The sequence below is a fragment of the Pimephales promelas genome, chromosome 12 (assembly GCF_988280905.1).
Source record: "Pimephales promelas chromosome 12, fPimPro1.hap1.1, whole genome shotgun sequence".
In the NCBI taxonomy this organism is placed as follows: domain Eukaryota; kingdom Metazoa; phylum Chordata; class Actinopteri; order Cypriniformes; family Leuciscidae; genus Pimephales; species Pimephales promelas.
Window position 1 is genome coordinate 19,794,601 of NC_142780.1, and position 19,475 is coordinate 19,814,075.

At 37.6% G+C, this 19,475-nt stretch overlaps 1 protein-coding gene across 1 annotated transcript in view; it reads right to left on the reverse strand.

The window, feature by feature from the left end:
• Positions 1–19,475, reverse strand: part of efna4 (ephrin A4) — a 52,780-nt gene that overhangs the window by 4,906 nt on the left and 28,399 nt on the right. Inside the window, exons 2-3 of the mRNA XM_039679686.2 lie at positions 14,226–14,521; positions 5,409–5,477 (exon numbers count right to left, since the gene is read on the reverse strand). Coding sequence (XP_039535620.2) covers positions 5,409–5,477; positions 14,226–14,521 — 365 coding nt within the window. The remainder of the gene's footprint in view (positions 1–5,408; positions 5,478–14,225; positions 14,522–19,475) is intronic.

Sequence of the window (19,475 nt, forward strand, 5' to 3'; positions counted from 1 at the left end):
TATAAGGGATATAAGTGTACATATAATAGCGTATAAATGCTTGTCATTTTAAATAGAAGAGGAACCTAACATTTAAACTAAAAAGAGAAGAAAAGAAGAAAAGAATTATAGTGACACAAATTTCAAACTATGTATTCTTCTCTCTTACTGAAAATAAATAAAATGTTTGCTGCAACAAAATGGCAGTTTTTTGTTTTCAAACACAAAATGGCTGCAGTTACGCTTTCCCTGCATAAAACATGGATGCCATGACACGATGCAGAGAACGACCAGGAAAAGGATGTGAGAGATGGGAAACAGACGAGAGGGAGCAAAGGAAGAAAAAGAAGGCTTCCCTGCTTCGTTCATTTCTTCAATTTAACATGTTCTGGCAAAACGGAAAAATATGGCTGATGTTCCGAAAATGTAACCGTTTTCGTGTTTATATTTCCCGAAAAAACGTTCACTGCAGGGAAAAACTACACTTGTGTAAAGGCACCGCATTATTATTTTTTTTTTCCTGTTAGCTCCTTGGAAAAACGCTCTGTTGAATGACAAAACTAACAAGGCGAGAGAGGTGAATAAAAGGGGGAGGACGAGGTATCCGCTGAGGTGGGCAGTGCAAAACGGACAGAGTTTCGGCTTTTTAAAACAATTAAAAAGATTGAGAAACGGACAGAAATTGGAAAAGGAAATGGTGTGCTCACAGCGGGTATGAGCGAGATAAAAAGAGTCGAAAAAGACAGGGATCAATTAGAGAGAAAGTAGAACTGACTGAAATGGTTTTTCACAGCGGGGGACAGAAGGACCGAGTAAGTCGTGAATGGGGGAGAGGAGGGGGAAAAAACAACAGCAGAATTAATGTTTTGACAAGTTGCCCTGAGTAAGAGCAAGGAGCGGAGAAAAGTGAACAGGATGAAAGACGAGGGCATCCAGGAGCTGTTTTCCACAAGACGCCGCTCCAAAGAAGACAGAATATTGGCGAGTTTGTTTTGGTTGCACTTTTATGATTTCAGTGCAGTGTCTTTCTACCAAAATCCAGGTTTAAACATCATAAGCTATATTTTATGAGTTTTGATATTCGAGTGAGGGGGATGGATTTAACTGCGCCACAGTGGCAGCTACTTGGGATCCTTCGAGCATGAAACCGCACAGCTGCTGTTCTGGGGGAAACATTTCACTGTAACACACTGTGAACAGCAGAATCAGTCATGGTCAATAATGAGTGATGCATTCAGTTTTTGTCTATTTTAATAATCTACATACAGGTCAATACATTGCAAGCTTATTTTACAAAGTTAACCAACCTTCCAAAAGACATTACGCTGCATCTGTAGTCGTGACACGCCTCTCTCTGGTATTACTATTCTGGTAGTTCTTAGCTTGTTCTGTCTCCCCATGAGCCATGGTCTCATTAAGGCTCAAATGACCTAGCGAAACGAGCTCTACTTAATGAAACTTTAAACACACCTTGCTACTGGTGCCGCGTGACAGGTTTAGCTGCTGTGGTGTTGTTTTCACGGCTCTGGTTCTGAGGCTAACGCTCCTGGGTCTGACAGGACCCTCTGTCGAACAAGGACTGTCAGATAAAAGACCTGCCACAGGAAGGAACCGAAGTCGGTCCGTGGCACTACCAGGAGGAACAAACACCAGCTGTGCAAAACATGCCCTGGTGCAAAGTCCCGTCAAACACTTCTCCTTTCATTCGTCTTTACATTCAATTGATCAGAGGAAAACAGTGCAGGGGAAAATGCTGTAAAGGTGTGCAAGAAGGCATGCAGGGCTGAAAGTGAAAAAGTGGTGGAGAACGCGGAGATATCTGAAAGCAAATGAGGATAATAAGCGCAGATATTCATTTGAATGGTTAGAGGAGTAGTTCACTTCAAAATGAAAATCTGTCATCATTTACTCGCCCTCAAGTTGTTGCAAACCTTTCTTTCCTCTGCTGAACACAAAAGAAGATATTTTGAAGAATGTCGCTAAACCAGACATGGCTTATAGAATAGTAAGCTTAAAGGGATACTCCACTTTTTTGGAAATAGGCTCATTTTACAACTCCCTCAGAGTTAAACAGTTGAGTTTTACCGTTTTCGAATCCATTCAGACGATTTTCTGATATTTAGAAGAATATCGGTAACCACACAGTTTCTGGTCTCATTGACTTCCATAGTAGGAAAAAAAATGTACTATGGAAGTCAATGAGACCAGAAACTACCTGGTTACTGATATTCTTCTAAATATCAGAAAATCGACTGAATGGATTCGAAAACGGTAAAACCCAACTGTTTAACTCTAGGGGAGTTGTAAAATGAGCCTATTTCCAAAAAAAGTGGAGTATCCCTTTAAATATATGTTAGCTGATGCCAGGAATAAGGGTTGACAAAAAAGGCAAATAAAATACACAAAATTCTGAATTTAAAACACTTATTTTGAGACAAAATGGCCGATGCAGATCATTTTGTTTCCTCAATTTATACATTGTTGAAAAAAATCGAACTAAATAAAACTCAAACAAGTAGTTTGTGAATACAAGACGACAGTATGAAATGCTTTAGGAAAAAAAAGAAAGAATACTGCTTAGTAATAAGAGCAACTCAATTAAACTCGCTGAAAAAATTATAGATATTTTTAAAAATATTATTAAATTATATTTTATTATCCGATATATCACATATCCCTATATACTCAAAATCCCTGAAAACTGAAAATGTGCACTATCCACTGACAAGTAGAATGAATACTTATGTTAATTTGCCAATCAATCACAGTTATTAAACAAAAGTTATTAAAGAATTGTCGAATATATTTTAAATAGATGCGTCTATAACTATTCAGGAACATGATGCAAGGGACAGATGGAATAGAAGATGAGCAGAATTCCAGAAATGGACAGGGTTTGAAGAGAGAGACGAAACTCAATGAATGTGTAGTGGATAAGACCCTGATTAGTTTTGCTCTGGTAACGACAGATCATAAAAATGAGGGACGGGAGGAAAAGACTAAAAGAAACAGAGTGGGGAAGATTAGTGCCACTCCAAGAAAGGCTACACACTAGGAGGAGAAAGAAAAAAGGAGGGAGGGAGAAGGGATGCTACAGTTTAGTCTGGATTAGTTTCGGTTAGAGAACAGAAAAAGAGGGAAATAGATAGAGAGGAAGGGAAAGAGAGAGGGATAAAAGAGATGGAGCATCTGAAGCGGGAGCGTGAGAAGAGGAAAATGTGCAAAGACGAGAAAGAGAGAAGTTGTCATTCCACGCATTCACGTCTTCCATGGATAAAGTAAATGTCCTTTTTTAGTCAAATATTTTGCCGCCTCAAATCAACAAAAAAAACTCCATTATGTCTTATCAAATATTTGCTCCTGAAATAAACTCATGCACCTCAGATCATTCTCTGCTACACATATTTCTCATACAAATATTGCAAATCAATTGCACAAGCATTTTCTGCCCCAACTGCAAACTAGATATTTCTCATTGAAGGTTATACAACTCTCAGAATTCAGCAAAGCATCTCCTTAAAGACTCCAAGAATTTGATTTCACAACACAGTTTCTGTTTGATTTACTCTTTTTGTGGAATAAAATGCAATGGTACCCACTTAACTGAGCAACTGACAAATGTAAATACAATGCCATGGATCTCCAGTCAAACTAACTAACCTGTAAGAAACATAAAACGTTTTTTTTTTTTTTTCACAGCAGAAGTGGACAAATTGTTCCATGAAAAGTTGGAGAAACTGTGAGAGGCCAGAAGCCAGGTTTGGGGCCGGGGCAGGACTTGGATATTGGGTTAGACAGCTTCTGAGTGTGTGTGCGCGTGTATGTGCATGTGTGTGAAGCAGGAGGTGGAATTGGGTCGGACAGCTTACGGACTGGACTGCCATTCCCACTCTTACTGGGCGGCATTCCCTGCTGATCCAGCATCAGCCAAGCCGAGCGGAAGGTCAACATAACTGCAGGGGTCTGAGAGCCAGCCTTGCTCAACGCACAGGACATGCACACACACACAGTGACACGCAAATAAGCTTCCAAACATAATGTTATATATATATATATATATATATATATATATATATATATATATACACACACACACACACACACACACACACATCACATGTGTATTATTATATTTATATAAATTATTTAGTAGTCATATTTATATAATTATATATACACATCCATGTATATCCATACACGTATATATGTATACAGTATATGTACAGTATATATGCACAGACACACCGCGATTAATCGTTTTGACAGCACTATTATATTAGACCGTTTAATGAAATGTCAATGCAATTTATTATGAATTTTATAATTAAATTGTAAATAGATTTTGTTGTCGTTTGATTACAATATACAAAAAAATATTGTATTTAAAAATATATTTAAACATTATAATTTATATATACACACAAACACACTGTTTACATATTTAACATACATATTTTAATTTAAATTATATTAATTTAAATAATAAATATTCAAAAAATGCTTTGAAACGTGATATAAACTATACTGCAACAAAATTCAATTAATGTTAATTATAAACGGTCTTTGTTGTGTGTGTATAAATATATACGTAAAATTCAAGAATTTACAAAAAGTCACATTATCTATTATTATCTACAAAATATTCAAATTTAAACGTTTAAAAACGTGTTGTTTTGTTATAAATGTTTATAATCATTTAAATATGTTATTATTGTTTTTCATCTTCTGCAGATTTGTCTCTTCTTTGTTTCATTCTTCCTTTCCCTGGCTGATCATTCCAATTTTTCCCCCGTCATTTTATTATTTCTTTCTGAGCCACAAGAGAAACAGTTAAATGTAAAAATGACACATTTTTACGTTTATACATAAATATGAATATATACATACATACATACATACATACATACATATGTATGTATGTATATATATATATATATTCCTATTTATGTATAAACGTAACATACATACATACATACACACACACATATATATATATATATATATATATATATATATATATATATATATATATAAATTTGTCATTGTAAAATAACAGTGTTATTTCCCAACAACAGAAGGCGACTGCAGTTTACAGCAAGAAAATTACTACACATTCTTTAACAATAATTTTACTATTTTATTCTGCACTTAAAGCATTGTGGCTGAGAAAGAACATGTAATAAAATGAAAAATAAAATGACGGGAAAAAAATTCGAATGATGAGCCAGGGAAAGGAAGAATGCATTAGCAGAAGAGACAAATCTGCAGAAGGTATAGGCAGGGAGAAGGAGCGGTTGCGTGCAGAGAGAGGGGCATGTCTCATTGCGTGAGAGGGTGTGTGTGGGGGGGTGACATGCTTTCTTTCCCAAGGAAAAAAAACGTGTGGACAAAAAAAAACAACTAGGGGGTGAAGAGAGGACTGTACTTACTTGGTGGACAGCACACAGTGATTCGTAGTTTCATACAGGGGAGGGGGGGTCCATCGTCTGAGGATAGTGCTGGAAGGAAAGAGAGACAGAGTAAAACAGGAGACTGATGTCTTTGACACTGGGAAAGAGAAATCTAAATTTGTTGCCACCAAATCGATGCTTTAGACTGCTCGCACAAAACACAAATACACACATAACCCTGGGCCATAAAAAGACTGCTTGACTCCGATGGAATGGCTAATCCATTAGCGCAAGCAGGAGCTGTAACGGGCTTGTTAATGCTGAGCTCGGCAGGACCGAATGTGAGCCGTTCCACAAATGATGGACACTCTGATGCAGTCAGATGGGCTCGGTGCAAACATTCACACTTCATAAACTTACATGATTACACCGTTACAACATTATTTACACACCTGGAGGTCATATTTGCTTTCAGCTCATCTCATAAGTGTGATCCAAGCATGACTGCATATATTCGTTTTGAGCAAAATTCCACGACACTGTTGCATTAAACCGCAGGAGAAAGGAGAGAGTTGCTGATCTGATTGTGAAACATTCTGGGTGTTGTTGATAATGTGTGTGTATTTTACATCACGCTGCACATTTGCTTTGTTCTTGACTACAAGTTAAAGGTTCTCCGAGTCGTTTTTTAAGGACGTCGGTTTCTACGGTAGCATATAATGTTAATTCATGGCCAATCACAAAACTGTAACTTGTCAAGCTACTCATTTAAAGAACTTCAACTTCAGTCAAAGAAGCTTTTTGAAAAAGTAGTTCAAAATGCAGCGTGCGCCATTCAGCAAAAAAAAAAAAAAAAAAAATCCCTCAGAGTTTTATATTTGAATTTTGATGTCATTTTTTTCATCAAGTTGAGCTGAACCTGTCTGACAGATCATAAGAGACCCAATTTTAGTCGTAACACAATTTTATACTATATTTAAGATAATATCTTATTATCTTTTTTCAAACAGCAGTATGAACTGAAAAAAAATATTCAGGATTCCAATTAGGGCGGCAATATTTCATCCCAGTTTCCTCCGATATCACCGACAGCTCTACAAAAACTACACTGTAAAAAAATATTTTCATGATTTGTAATCACAACAATTTTTTCTTTTGTCAAATCAACTTTAATAATTTATGTGGTTCAGATTACACAATATTTTGAGTTTCTGATGATTAAATCAATCTCCTTTATTGTACTAACACAATTTTTCCATTTCAATGAACTCAAAATTTTAAGGCAGCCAGGTTCATTTTTTTAAGTCAAACCAACAATGTTTTTTACTGAAAACATAGTAATGAACAGCCCTTTTTAAATAATAGACTATTGTTTTGTAAAAGTATTGTATAATATTATATATTGTCTAATTTGTAACAAAATAAAGAAAATAACATATCTTGTAATAACATATTGGTAAATATTACATATCTTGTAAATACATATCTTGCAAAAAACATATCTTGCAAAAACATATTGGTAAATATTTCTAATGCATTAAATGTGGCAATGATAATATGCACAAACCGAAATGTTTGATTTCAACATGTCAGCTACCACAAGACAGCCATATTCATGTCAAATAAAACAGCTTTTATAAGGCCAATGGTGAGCTTTTATCTCATGAGAGCATATCATCTTAATGTATTTGGCAAAAACATAACCATTTTTTACCAAAAAGGAAATAAATATAATGCACTGCAGCTTTAAAATAATGACTCTAACAGCTAGAGCATGTTCTGGTGTTTTAGCATGCTATGTAAATGAAGAAGGGTTAGTCTAACTTGTACACACATTATGTACATGAACGTGTACACACACACACACACACACACACACACACACACACACGAACACTCTGAAACACAGTGTGTGTACTATAATGCCATGCATACCTCATTAGCATCAGGCCATGTTATAACGGCTATAAAGCTATGAATCTCTTCCCAGAATCTGAGCAGCAAGTCTGAGGTAGACGCTTAAATTCAGGCTTGAGTGGGTCTGCCGTTTTAAAGAGCGTCTCTGGCTCCACATTTAATCATAACCATAAATCCATAACAGCCATTTCAGTAACACACCACATCAGCGGCCATTTTCATCTCGTAGAAAGGCTTTTAAACTGAACGTCCAACAACAGCATACATCCATTTAGCATGCGCAGTAATTTCACATCGACAATAATGAGACTCCAGCGGGGCTGTATGTGTGTGAGTGTGTAGTGTGTGTGTATGTGTGTGTGTGTGTGTGTAGATTTTCTGAACCCCACATGCATTTGTCCCATACCTTATGGGATCATGGCATCAGAACTCTGGATTTCAAAGCAAAAGTCTGAGACCATAAGTGAAATGGCTACTCTTTTTTTTTATTTAAGCAAATTTAATTTAAAATTATATTAACAGCATTAAAATTAATTATTTTTTAATTGGAAAAAAAAAATGTCTTAGTATTTGCTATGAGGTCAATGGACAATGAAATAGGAGTGTCCATGATAAACAAAAGAAAAAGTTTTTTTAGAAAATGTACTCTTCGTATGGTTTTGAAAATCCTTTATATAATTTTCAAGAGAAGTATACATTTAATTATTCTAATATGTGCGTAATCGCCAAGAAAAAAAAAAAGGTCTTTCCTTAGACCTCAAAAATATTATTATTAATTCATAAATATCAAGTTTTTGGAAAGGCATGCTATTTCAGAATTTGTACTAAACATGTGCTTCAACAATCATAAGGTTCCTGGTTTTCTTTCTGCATATTGGTTGCACCATATGCCATTGATTTGCCAGACAACATTTTTTAAACTGTATATTATGGTTCAATTCTCACAATTAACTAAATATTAACTATGATTTTTGGCTCAAACTCCTAATTACTGCTTATTAGTTATTAGGGTAGTTGTTAAGTTTAGGTATTGGGAAGGATTAAGGGATGTAGAAAATGGTCATACAGAATAAGGCATTAATATGTGCTTTATAAGTACTAATTAACAGCCAATATCCTATTAATATTTATGCTAATGAGCACTAATAGGGAGAATTGGCCCTAAACCAAAGTGTTACAATATTTTTATTATAATTTAAACAAAAGATTATTTGTTAAAAGTTACAATAAATACAGAAAGATAGAAGCAGACTCTTTTAGCCAATTGGCCCACGTCAACCCATTGATTTAATGACAGTCACACTCAAGCTATACACTTCACAACTTTGTGCAAAACCTGAGCCATGTTATCAATCTAAAAGGAAACCAGCCAATGAGAGGGTCAGTGTTAAAGGTACTTCTTGTATTAAAGTCCCATGTTTTAAAAGCACGACTCTTTAGTAGTTAGTTATCTCTTCTGTTTCACCCACAAATGCTCTTGCACACACCAACTCAAACTACAACTTGAATTCAGATCGGACACACTGATCCCTTGTTTTCAGCTACAGGATCGAGCTTTTACAATTAAAAAGACAGACACATTGTTATGCTTTCTTTGAAGTGAACAATAGACAAACACACACAAACTCACACAGTATCAGGGTAGGGGTGGGTTTGTGAAGTTTGACACAAAGGCTCTGTGCTGTGTATACGCTCTCATGCTCGAACAATGCTCCATTGTCCTGGTCAGCAATGCTGTAATTTATGTTAAGATACTTTCCCCCCCTTTCCGTCTCTTCCTCTTTTTCCCACCCTCTTTTAAGCCCTTTGTTGTCCGACTCTTTCTTTCAAGGAGACTCTTTCCTTTTCTTCTACTCTCTCCCCTTTCCTTCAACTTATAAGACTGCATCATGCCACGCTTTCGTGTTCTTAGTTCACTTGAGGGGCTTTCACACTGGGTAGTTAAAGGAACTGAGTTATAGGAACTAGCCACCAGAGCAGACTTGGTGACTTGCAACCAGTTTTGTGGTTGCATTCACACGTCCAGTAGAGACATTGAAGTGATGTGAGCTGGCTGGGAAGTGGCTGGACCTCGGCGCGGCCCGTCTATGTCAGAAATTTTTTCGCCCCTTGTGAGGGTATCGCACAGTTGGTCCAGAGCTACAAAACAATTGCCCTAAACTCAGTGTTTTTTCCTTCACTGCACCTGTGCGAAAACAGAAGTTAAACCATTTCATCTTTATTGCAGCAAGAAAGAAATTGAAAAGAGGGATATCCTACGCTATCTCACGACCAATTCGTACGAATTCGTACGAGTGATTCAAAAGTGGCTAATTCGTACAAATTCATACGACCTCACTCGTACGAATTTGTACGATTTGTCTAAACCCACGTGACGGTTATGTTTAGGGGCGGGGTCAGGGGTAGGTCATTCGTACGAATTCATACGAATTGGCTAATTCGTAAAATATGTACGACCTCACTCGTACGAATTGTTACGAATTGGCCACCTCGTAAAATTCGTACGAATTCCCGTGAGATTGGGTTGGGATATCAATACGCTCTGTAGCTATCAAACTCGCTATAAATTACTGTTGCTTGCCTCCAGTTCGTGTTGCAATAAGGATAAACTGTATTACTCATGTCTTCCAAGCCACCAGCACCTCTTTTATTAATTTACTTACATTAATTTAGCTAACTGGTTTCACTTTTCACTTTATTTACTAATTTATTTAATATTTTATTTTATTCTCACCGGAAAGGTGAACCGTTGCAGTTTGCAATTGGTGATAGGCTAATGAAAAATGTCATGTCACAATATTGGAATTTTTTTGTGTGACTAATGCTGGTGAAGAAGTGTAGAAAAAAACCTAGTAAAATAAAACCCAGAAAACTTCCGGCAAATTTAGATTTGCTCTAGTTAGTCTGGCAAAAGTTAGTCTGGCAAAGAGCTCATTCAAGCCTATTTCCAATCCATCAAAATCGCGGCATCAATCAGAAACGTTGGGGCGGGCTTCACATAGTGACGACAGCGCTGGGATTTTGAAGCAGATTTTGTAGCCTATATTACAAAGATGGATGTCGCCATCTAACATCACTCGTTCGAATCAGCCATCACGTCTGTTTTAAGTGATTTGAACGTTATCTTTTTGTTAAAAACTGAGCAAAGAACAACACTCAGAGATATTTCTCTGCCGGCCGCCGCTCGCGCGCGCGCAATGGCGCAGATTCAAATTATCCGCCATTACTTTTCCGTTGCTTAGTCCCACCAACAACGATGGTTAAGCTGGTCAGATCTGTCAAGTTTGGATCTGTTGTCAGGGCAAGCGGGAGATTTGAATTCAGTCTACTCTCGTGAAGTGTGATCACAGTGGTTCAAAACTATAATCGTATTCCCCAGGAGCAGCCGTGAACAGGAGCGCTGAACAAATGAATTATAGTCCGGGTGTCAGTCAGTCCGTTCGGAAATAACACGCCCTTTTTCAGTGAGTCTGGCTCGTCACAGTGGACATCATTCCAACATCTAATCACCGATATTTACATTTGTGTTAGTATTAGTTGACACTTTCCAAGCTAATGTTAGCATTCTTAAAATGTTCAGTCATCACAACTGGCGTCAAGAGCTGGAGGGCAAATCACCCCAGCATACTTCTACTAATGTTCCATCTGTTTAAAAAAAACTGTTTTTAAAACACATCCCACATCTCTAAAGACCTAAAACAAGCTTAGTAGACTTGTTATGCATATCAAAGTCCAAATCCAGATCCAACTCCTCCCACCTTACATATACCTAAACCTACCCATCTCCGCCTCCTGATGATCCCTGAGCCCACCCCTAATCCTACCTATCTGCTCCCCTGATCCCACTGGATCTCGTGTACTGTAATGAGGTGCTACTGATCTTTGTTATGATATGCTCAGTTTCCAGACCAAAGACAGTTGAGGTTTTGCATTGTCCCAATGGAACGTTATTATTCTGACATTTTTTGTGATTTCAGGTCATGTGGAAAGCAGATCGTGGCAAATAAGGCATGGGAAGAATTAACTTTAAAAAAAAAAAAACCTGTAATGACCGAGTGTTCTGATTCCATGTGATTGCACTAAAAGTATGCACAAGGTTTGGTTTTGCTACAGACCATGATTGTGTTAGATTCCACCCATCTATAGTTTTTATTTTTATTTTAACTAGGATCTGTCATTTGGAAATATGGCTTTTCCTATCACTACTATCTTAATGACACATATCTCTACTTTTCATTCCAGCCAGATGATCTGACGGTTGCTTGCATCTCAGCCTAGCTGATGGAAAATTATTGCTGGATGAATGACCTTCAGCTTCAACTCAACCTTGCCAAGACAGAACTGTTAATGGTTTCAGCCAAACCATACGTGCTGTGATTTGCCTTATACTGTACATCATTAGGAGGATAAGGCCCTTCCTATCGGAGCTACAGTACACAACTCCTGCTCTAAGCTCTTGTTCTATCTAGACTCGACTATTGTAATGTTCTCGGCAGCTCTTCCAGCATCAGTCAAACCTCTTCAACTGATCCAGATGGTGCAGCAAGAGTGGTCTTTAAATGTAGCCCTAACTAAACTCACTACTTTAGATCTATGGTGTCCTCCAGAAGCTTGTGTTCTGCAAGGAAACGGCACCTTGTGGTGCCATCATCCCAAAGAGTCACAAAACCACTTTCACTGACCTTAACCTGGACTGCTTCCAGCTGGTGGAATGACCGGCACAACTAAACACATTTTTAGGAAACTGCTAAAGACCCTTCTTTTTAATAAATACTTGCCCCAATAATACTAAATCTTTGTTTAAAAAAAAATGTTATGTGCCATGTGTACGGTGCTAGACTAACTGGGATACGTCGCTGCACTTGTTGCTTCTATTGTTATCTTAATTGGTAAGTCACTTTGGATAAAATGTAATTGTAAATGTTTGAAATAATACATTATGAGTATAAAGGTATACAGCACTTGCCTTTTAAGGTGGATATTGTATATGTTCTAAATTAATTATATACTAAATTATATACTAGTGTAAATGTGCAGGGATTCTGTACTGATTTTTAGTTAGTTCAACAGAAACTGACTGTAAATTTGCTATTATTAAGTACTTAATTAGAGATTGGTCAAAGATGTGTACTGTATGTGTACTGATTACTGTAGAAACACAGCATTATTATATAAATACTATATATATATATATATATATATATATATATATATATATATATATATAATGGCTTATTAAACCGTGGAATATATATATATATATATTCCACGGTTTAATAAGCCATTATATATATATATATATATATATATATATATATATATATAGTATTTATATAATAATATATATATATTCCACGGTTTAATAAGCCATAATCAACAGTATAACAGTATAATATACAGTAATTTAATCAATTTTGACTAAAGTAAATTCTGTATTTTTACTAATTTTGCATGTAATTTTGTGAAATGGTTATTTGCTGTAATTTAATGGAATCTGTCTGGAAACTTTACTGCGTTTTAGAATTATTTTTACTGTAAATTTGTTGACCACTAAAAAATAAAAATAAAAACTAAAGATAAAGATTATTAATTTTTCACTTTATTTCTAGAGTATCTGGGTTTTTTTGCAACATACTCATTAAAAATGCCTTGTGTGATTTCCTACCCAGAGAGAGAGAGAGAGAAATAGAGGAGGGAATTGAAGAGCTTTAGCCTGAAACCAAAGCTGTAAAAAACAGGAAAACTGTCATGTAATTTTATGGCCACAGACCATCTTCGTTCCTTTTTGGGCTTCATGTAGAAAAGGCGAGAATGATGAGAATGGAGCCAAAAGCAAGACTTACGTTCTCATAAATATTCATAAAAATACAAAAAAATAAAATAAAACACACACACAAAAGATACACAAGCAGATAAACAAAAAACACACCAACTCCTTCTCAACAGGTAGCATAAAAGGTGTACATTTTTTAGATTCCATTCAAAATTGTCGGATCAGTACGTTTCTTTTTTAAAGAAATAAACGCTTTTATGCAGCAAGGATGAATTAACTTGATCAAAAGTGACAGAAATCTTTTGTAACATTATGAACATATGTACTATTTAAAATAAATGCTGTATTAGCTTACTTTCTATTTATCAAAGAACTCTTAAAACAAATTAGGGGTGCAACAGATCACAAAACTCAGTGGCAAAACACTCCATAGGCTTCACAGTATAAAATATCCTTATCTATATACATATACATACACACATACACACACACACACACACGCACGCACGCACGCACGCACACACATACATATATATATATATATATATATAATTAGTCTTTTGTGGTTTTATTAACACTGATGACACATATAACGATACTCATCTGCTTTCTTTCTCAATTGCTTACGGTTATTTAAGACACAACAGACTGTGTTTTACAAGGAATTTCGCCAATACTGGTATTTTTAAATAATTTTGCATGTACGTGTCTTTTGAAACGCACACAGAAAATAGTGTGTGAGAGCCCAGCTGAATTGAGTCTTTCGTGTCTTTCTGTGCTTGAATGGTTTAAAATGGCTTGTATGTTTAAATTGCCAGGACTTCACACATGCAAACTTTCACAATATGGTGGCTAAACTTTGCAATTTAATCCACGAATCAAATGCGTTCCGAACCGTGGGGCCTGGTCTGTATGGATCAACTACGATCCATTACTCCCCTAAAAACTGTTCAAACAAATGTTGCCTTGATGATCATCACAGACTTCTTTCAAAAAGAAGTCTTAACAAGAAAGTAAGCATAAAAAGAAATATTAACAGCCCCAAATTTTAGAATGGTAGTGGTGTATTTTAAAGGTGTAATTAGTGTAAATGTATCTATTCACTGTTATGTTGTCACCCTGATTGACATTTCTGTGTTTGCTATCCAATTCTGCAGCTCACTTACAGCTATAGTAGTAATGGTGTCCAGGCAGGAATTCAAAGCCCAATGAGAAGGGTGTGAAGCGCTGGATCTTTTCAGAGAATCTGACAGGGCCATAGGGAGCGTACGGCTGGTTACACTCCCATCTCTTAATGGCCTCTTTAGTCTCCACGCAGCCCTTGAACTGGCGCTCAGCCACCAGGTAGAGAGCCAGACTCTCCACAGGTTCACTCGACTGGTGTTCAGCAGGATAGTGGGGACACAGTATATCCAGATAATCACTCAGATTGACCTGGACAGAGTAATCATCTCCTGTTAACCTGAGAGCAAGAGAGAGAGAGAGGGGGAATATTAGATGGTGTATTTCTATCATGAGAGAAATTCATGGCCACAATCACCAAAAATGGCATTCATCCAAGTCCACAGAACAGATTTCAGATGTGTCAGCAGGATCTGCACTGAATCATGCTTGGATAGGCGCTCGCTTGGCCGCTTCGTGGGATATTATTAAGAGTTAGCAGTCAGTCACTGCTGAGAAACAAATATTTTAACATGACAGAAATTTAGTTAGTACCTGATGATAGAAGGATGCAGCGAAAAAATGAATTGTAAATTAAAGATTCATGCTAGGCAAGCTTAATTAAGCAAGTTTTATGTTACTCGAGTGATACTGCAGTAACACTGAAAGGAAAGAGAAACCCTGAGGATTTCAGCAGGTTAAAATGTTCACACAGCACCAGATACAGACCATGGCTCTCAATAACAGCTTCATGCTAATTACTGAGAGTTTCATTCTTCTTTCACACACACAAAGTCAAAAGTCAAGTTGCACTAATAGGGGAAGAATTAGCATAGAGCCCCTTAGGGGCTTGGTTAAAAAAAAAAAAAAAAAAAAAACACTTTCCAATTTGTTTACACACTGTTGACTTTAAAAGGAAGTGTGTACAAGACACATGAAAAGGAAGGAAGGAAGGAAGGAAGGAAGAAGGGAAGGAAGGAAGGAAGGATATTAGAGGGTGTATTTCTATCATGAGATAAATTCATGGCCGGCCACAATCACCAAAAATTGCATTCTTCCAAGGAAGGAAGAAAGGAAGGAGGAAGGAAGTAAGGAAAGAAGAAAGGAAGCAAGCAAGCAAGGAAGGAAGGGAGGAAGGAAGGAAGAAAGGAAGGAAGGAAGGAAGGAAGAATATTAGAGGGTGTATTTCTATCATGAGATAAATTCATGGCCGGCCACAATCACCAAAAATTGCATTCTTCCAAGGAAGGAAGAAAGGAAGGAGGAAGGAAGTAAGGAAGGAAGAAAGGAAGGAAGCAAGCAAGCAAGCAAGCAAGGAAGCAAGGAAGGAAGGAATGAAGGAAGGAAGGAAGGGGGAGTATTAGAGGGTGTATAGCTATCATGAGATAAATTCATGGCCGGCCACAATCAACAAAAACGGCATTCTTCCAAGGAAGGAGGAAGGAAGGAAGGAAGGAAGGAAGTAAGGAAGTAAGGAAGGAAGGAAGCAAGGAAGCAAGCAAGCAAGCAAGCAAGCAAGGAAGGAAGGAAGGAAGGAAGGAAATGATTTACATAAACAAAAAATCCTTAATTTATTCTCCATAATTCTATACATTTTGGCAGAGATTCCACCAACTTGTACAAGCTACAAATCCTAAAAACATAGGCACAATGTTTATTGCAACAAACGAATGAAAGAACGAAAGGAAAGTTTATAGCCAAATTCACAGGTACTGAAGAAGTGCAGATGAACTACAGGCTGTGAAAAAACAGGTGAGAACCAGAGCAAAGGAGCAGCGGAGATGAAGTGAGACAGGAAGTGAGGTGAGGGGCTCAGAGAGAGAAGGGTTACAGAGAGGAGAGACAGACACATGGAGGGAGGTAAAGAAAGGGTTCTATTTTAATTAGTGGCCCTAGAGAGAGTTTGGCGGGAGACAGCAAGAAGACAAGATGGATTTTAATTGGTCTTTCTTCACTGCAAACGTACGTGTGTGCCAGAGAATGAACCAAGCGAGGGATGAGAAGAGGCCACGGAGGAGAAGAGGAGACAGGATGTGAGAGCAAGGCGGCCGGTCCAGGTCTGTCACCGGGAGTCTTTTGTAAAGAAGTGACAGAGCGAAGGAGGCAGAGGAAGTCTGAGAAGGAAAGAAGGGAGGAGGAGAACACACATGGGCAGAAAAATGAGGAGGGGGGTTATCCTGAGTTAAGTGGGTGGAGAGACGGTGGACAGAGAGACGACGGAAAAAGGCTAATGAAAGACTCCAGACCAGAGACAGAAAGAGCAAGAGAGCCAAACAGATTGAGGCAGATGGAGTGCAGAGGGAGAAACTGAGAAAGTTAGAGAGTAAACTAGGTATCCGACCCACAGTCTATGACCTACTTAAGAAATTACCTCAATTTCTGAGGTGTAAACTCACTACAGAAGCCAGAAAATACAAGACGTGCTGTGGCTGACCATGAGATTTCATATCAAACCATCAACAGTGATTCAAAAGATCATCTCTTCATCACGCTATTATATCATATTCCATCCAAGATCTGACAGCACATGTCATATTTACAAATACTGCAAGCTTGGCCAGTGATGAGACATCTATAAGTTGCTAATTAGCTGTCAAGCTAAAGTAATTTTCATCAATTAGGCACATTTGAAGGGACCATCATCATGTTGTGACCGTTTCATGGTGTCACAGTTGAATAAATGAACACTGGACCAGAACAAATGGAGTTTGTATGACCTTTCCTCTTGTTTTTCACAGGATAATACATTTAGAATCTAATCTCAGGATCAGTTTTCATGTTTAACTGGATTAAAGAGTGGCGTTGGATATTATTTAATCATTAAAGGAGGAATTTAGCAGTGGCAAGATGGACTTTTAATTAAATTTGTCTGGCTATGCCGTTCGTTCACTTTTGACAAAGATGTCAACACCCATTATAAACTTGTGGTCAGTAAAAATTACTTTTATTCAGCAACAAAATATTAACATTTCAAATAAATGCAAAAAAAAAAAAGATTAGTAAGAATAACTGTTTCTACAAAAATATGAAGCAGCTCTTTTCAACGGTTTTCAATATTGATACTAAGAATGTTTCTCCAAACCTACCTGCCCAACCTGATCTCACAGGAAAACTTAACTGAGGAGGCGATTTCAAGGAAGGAAGCAAGTATGAAGGTCCACCCCTAAACACACCCATCATTGGGGCGTAAGCAGATCAAACGAGGAATGTATATGAATTAGCAACCAATTCACCAAAATGTAAATAGTTACAAATTGCCATGAGATTGTGTTGGTGTAATCAGACAAATGACTAGATCAATTCAAACCAATTTCAAAAAGACACTTTTCAAATCAAGGAGTAATGCACTGTAATTACTCAAGTTATTATGATAAAGCTGCAGTAAAACCACAGTCTGCATGCAGATTTGAACCCTTAATGTTTAAACCTTCTGGAGAAATAGGTTAGCAAGACTAAATTGTGTAATTACTGCATTTTGGAAATGTGAATACTGGAGCTGAAATTTGACAGTATCAGACAGCATTATATCGTCTAGTTATAATATTCAAACCACTATAATTTGCAGACACCGATAATTATGAGTAGCTGAGGTTGCAGTGGCGGAGATGAAAGTGCAATAAAGAGGTGGAGGAAATGCATTTACTGTTCCCTCTCCTCCTCCACACATGCAGCGACTCGAGCGACGAGCTGATCAATAGCTGTGACTGAGTATTGGTGATCAATCTCCATGACAGGCCCAATCGATCAGGAGTCAGTCAAACATAACTCAGACAAGGCCTTCTGATCAATTTTGCGCTGTGTTCAACACCCCCGAGCTGCATAACACATCTCAATTAACACACCCACATACTCACAAATACATGTACACACGTAAATAAAAGCATTGGTGAATTGACAACTAATGTTGACTTTGCCTCCAATTTCTTACACACATTACTAAAAGCTGGCAAATGGACTTCACTTTACAGAGGGTTACTGAAAGTGAAAAGGTGAGGGAGCGAGAGAGAAGAAAGATATATAAGGGACAGAGGACAAAGCAATCAGCAGAGAGAGGTTAAAGTGTCGGGCTCTGTCAGGTAGTCTGAAAAATGAAAATGCCCTGAGTAAGAGAACAAGAGAACAAGTGCAGGGATCTGTAAACTGGTAATCATGGTCATATTCAGCAGGATGATAATGCGGATGCTTCCCTCGAACAGAGATCTGTCATGGACTTGGGCTTGACACACTTCAACGAATGCAATAATAATTAAGAAGAATTCAGAGTTTACTGAAGAAGAATTAAGTTGAAGTTACAATATGCAGAATTTTTCGCCACCAGGGGTCGCTAACCTCTTATAATAACAAAGGCGTATGTTAATGACGTTAATGACGTGATCTTGACGTCAAGCTGATGGATCTTTTATGGATGAGTGAATACATTGATGTTTTTAACAGGATATAAAGGAATAAGGACATTTAATTCTGCCGAATTACACGCAAGTGCTGAATTGCTCGCAAAGGTCAGTTTATTGGAGGAATAAAACTTAATTCAAGTAACATGCAACACTTGCGTCTCTGTCAAGTTGAAGTTAGTCGTGGACATGAAGCTCTCGGCATCTCGCAAGATGTTGATCTTCATTTTAGTCCTCTTTTTGTCTCAAAGTCTGCTTGCCATGGTCCACAATGTTTGAACAAAACCCTGCTAGGGACGCTCACGCTGTTGAGCACGCATAACAGGCATAACCGACCCAGTTGTCCACGTCTGTTGCCATGGTTACTATTGCAGTACGAGGTCAAACCTGGCGGAAACCGGGGGTAACGTGGATATGACGTAATTGACTGGCGACTCCTCACCCCTGCTCACACGTCCCATTTCCTTGGTTAAAAATCGCAATTTTAAGTTGGAAACATTTGGGATTTTGTCAGTAATCAACTAAACAAATTATATAACATTGGCCTAGTGGTTTTTGGATATTTTACTGCAAAAATCCTGCATATTGTACCGGAATAAAAAGAATGCATCCCGTGCAAATGACTTCCGGCTTACCCAATGTTATCCCTCTACCCGAGTCCTACTCGCCCCACTCTCTGCGAGTCTTGAACCCGGTCTCCAGCGTGAGAGTCAGGCACTCTAACAATTAGGCTGCTTCTGTCGCACAGAGGAGTGAGGTTTACCGGCACAGAGACTACTAGCTGGAACTAGCTAGGTGCGTTCATTTTCTACCTCCCACTAACTTTTTCTGTCTTTCCTGTTTAAATCCAGGCTGTGGTCTCAA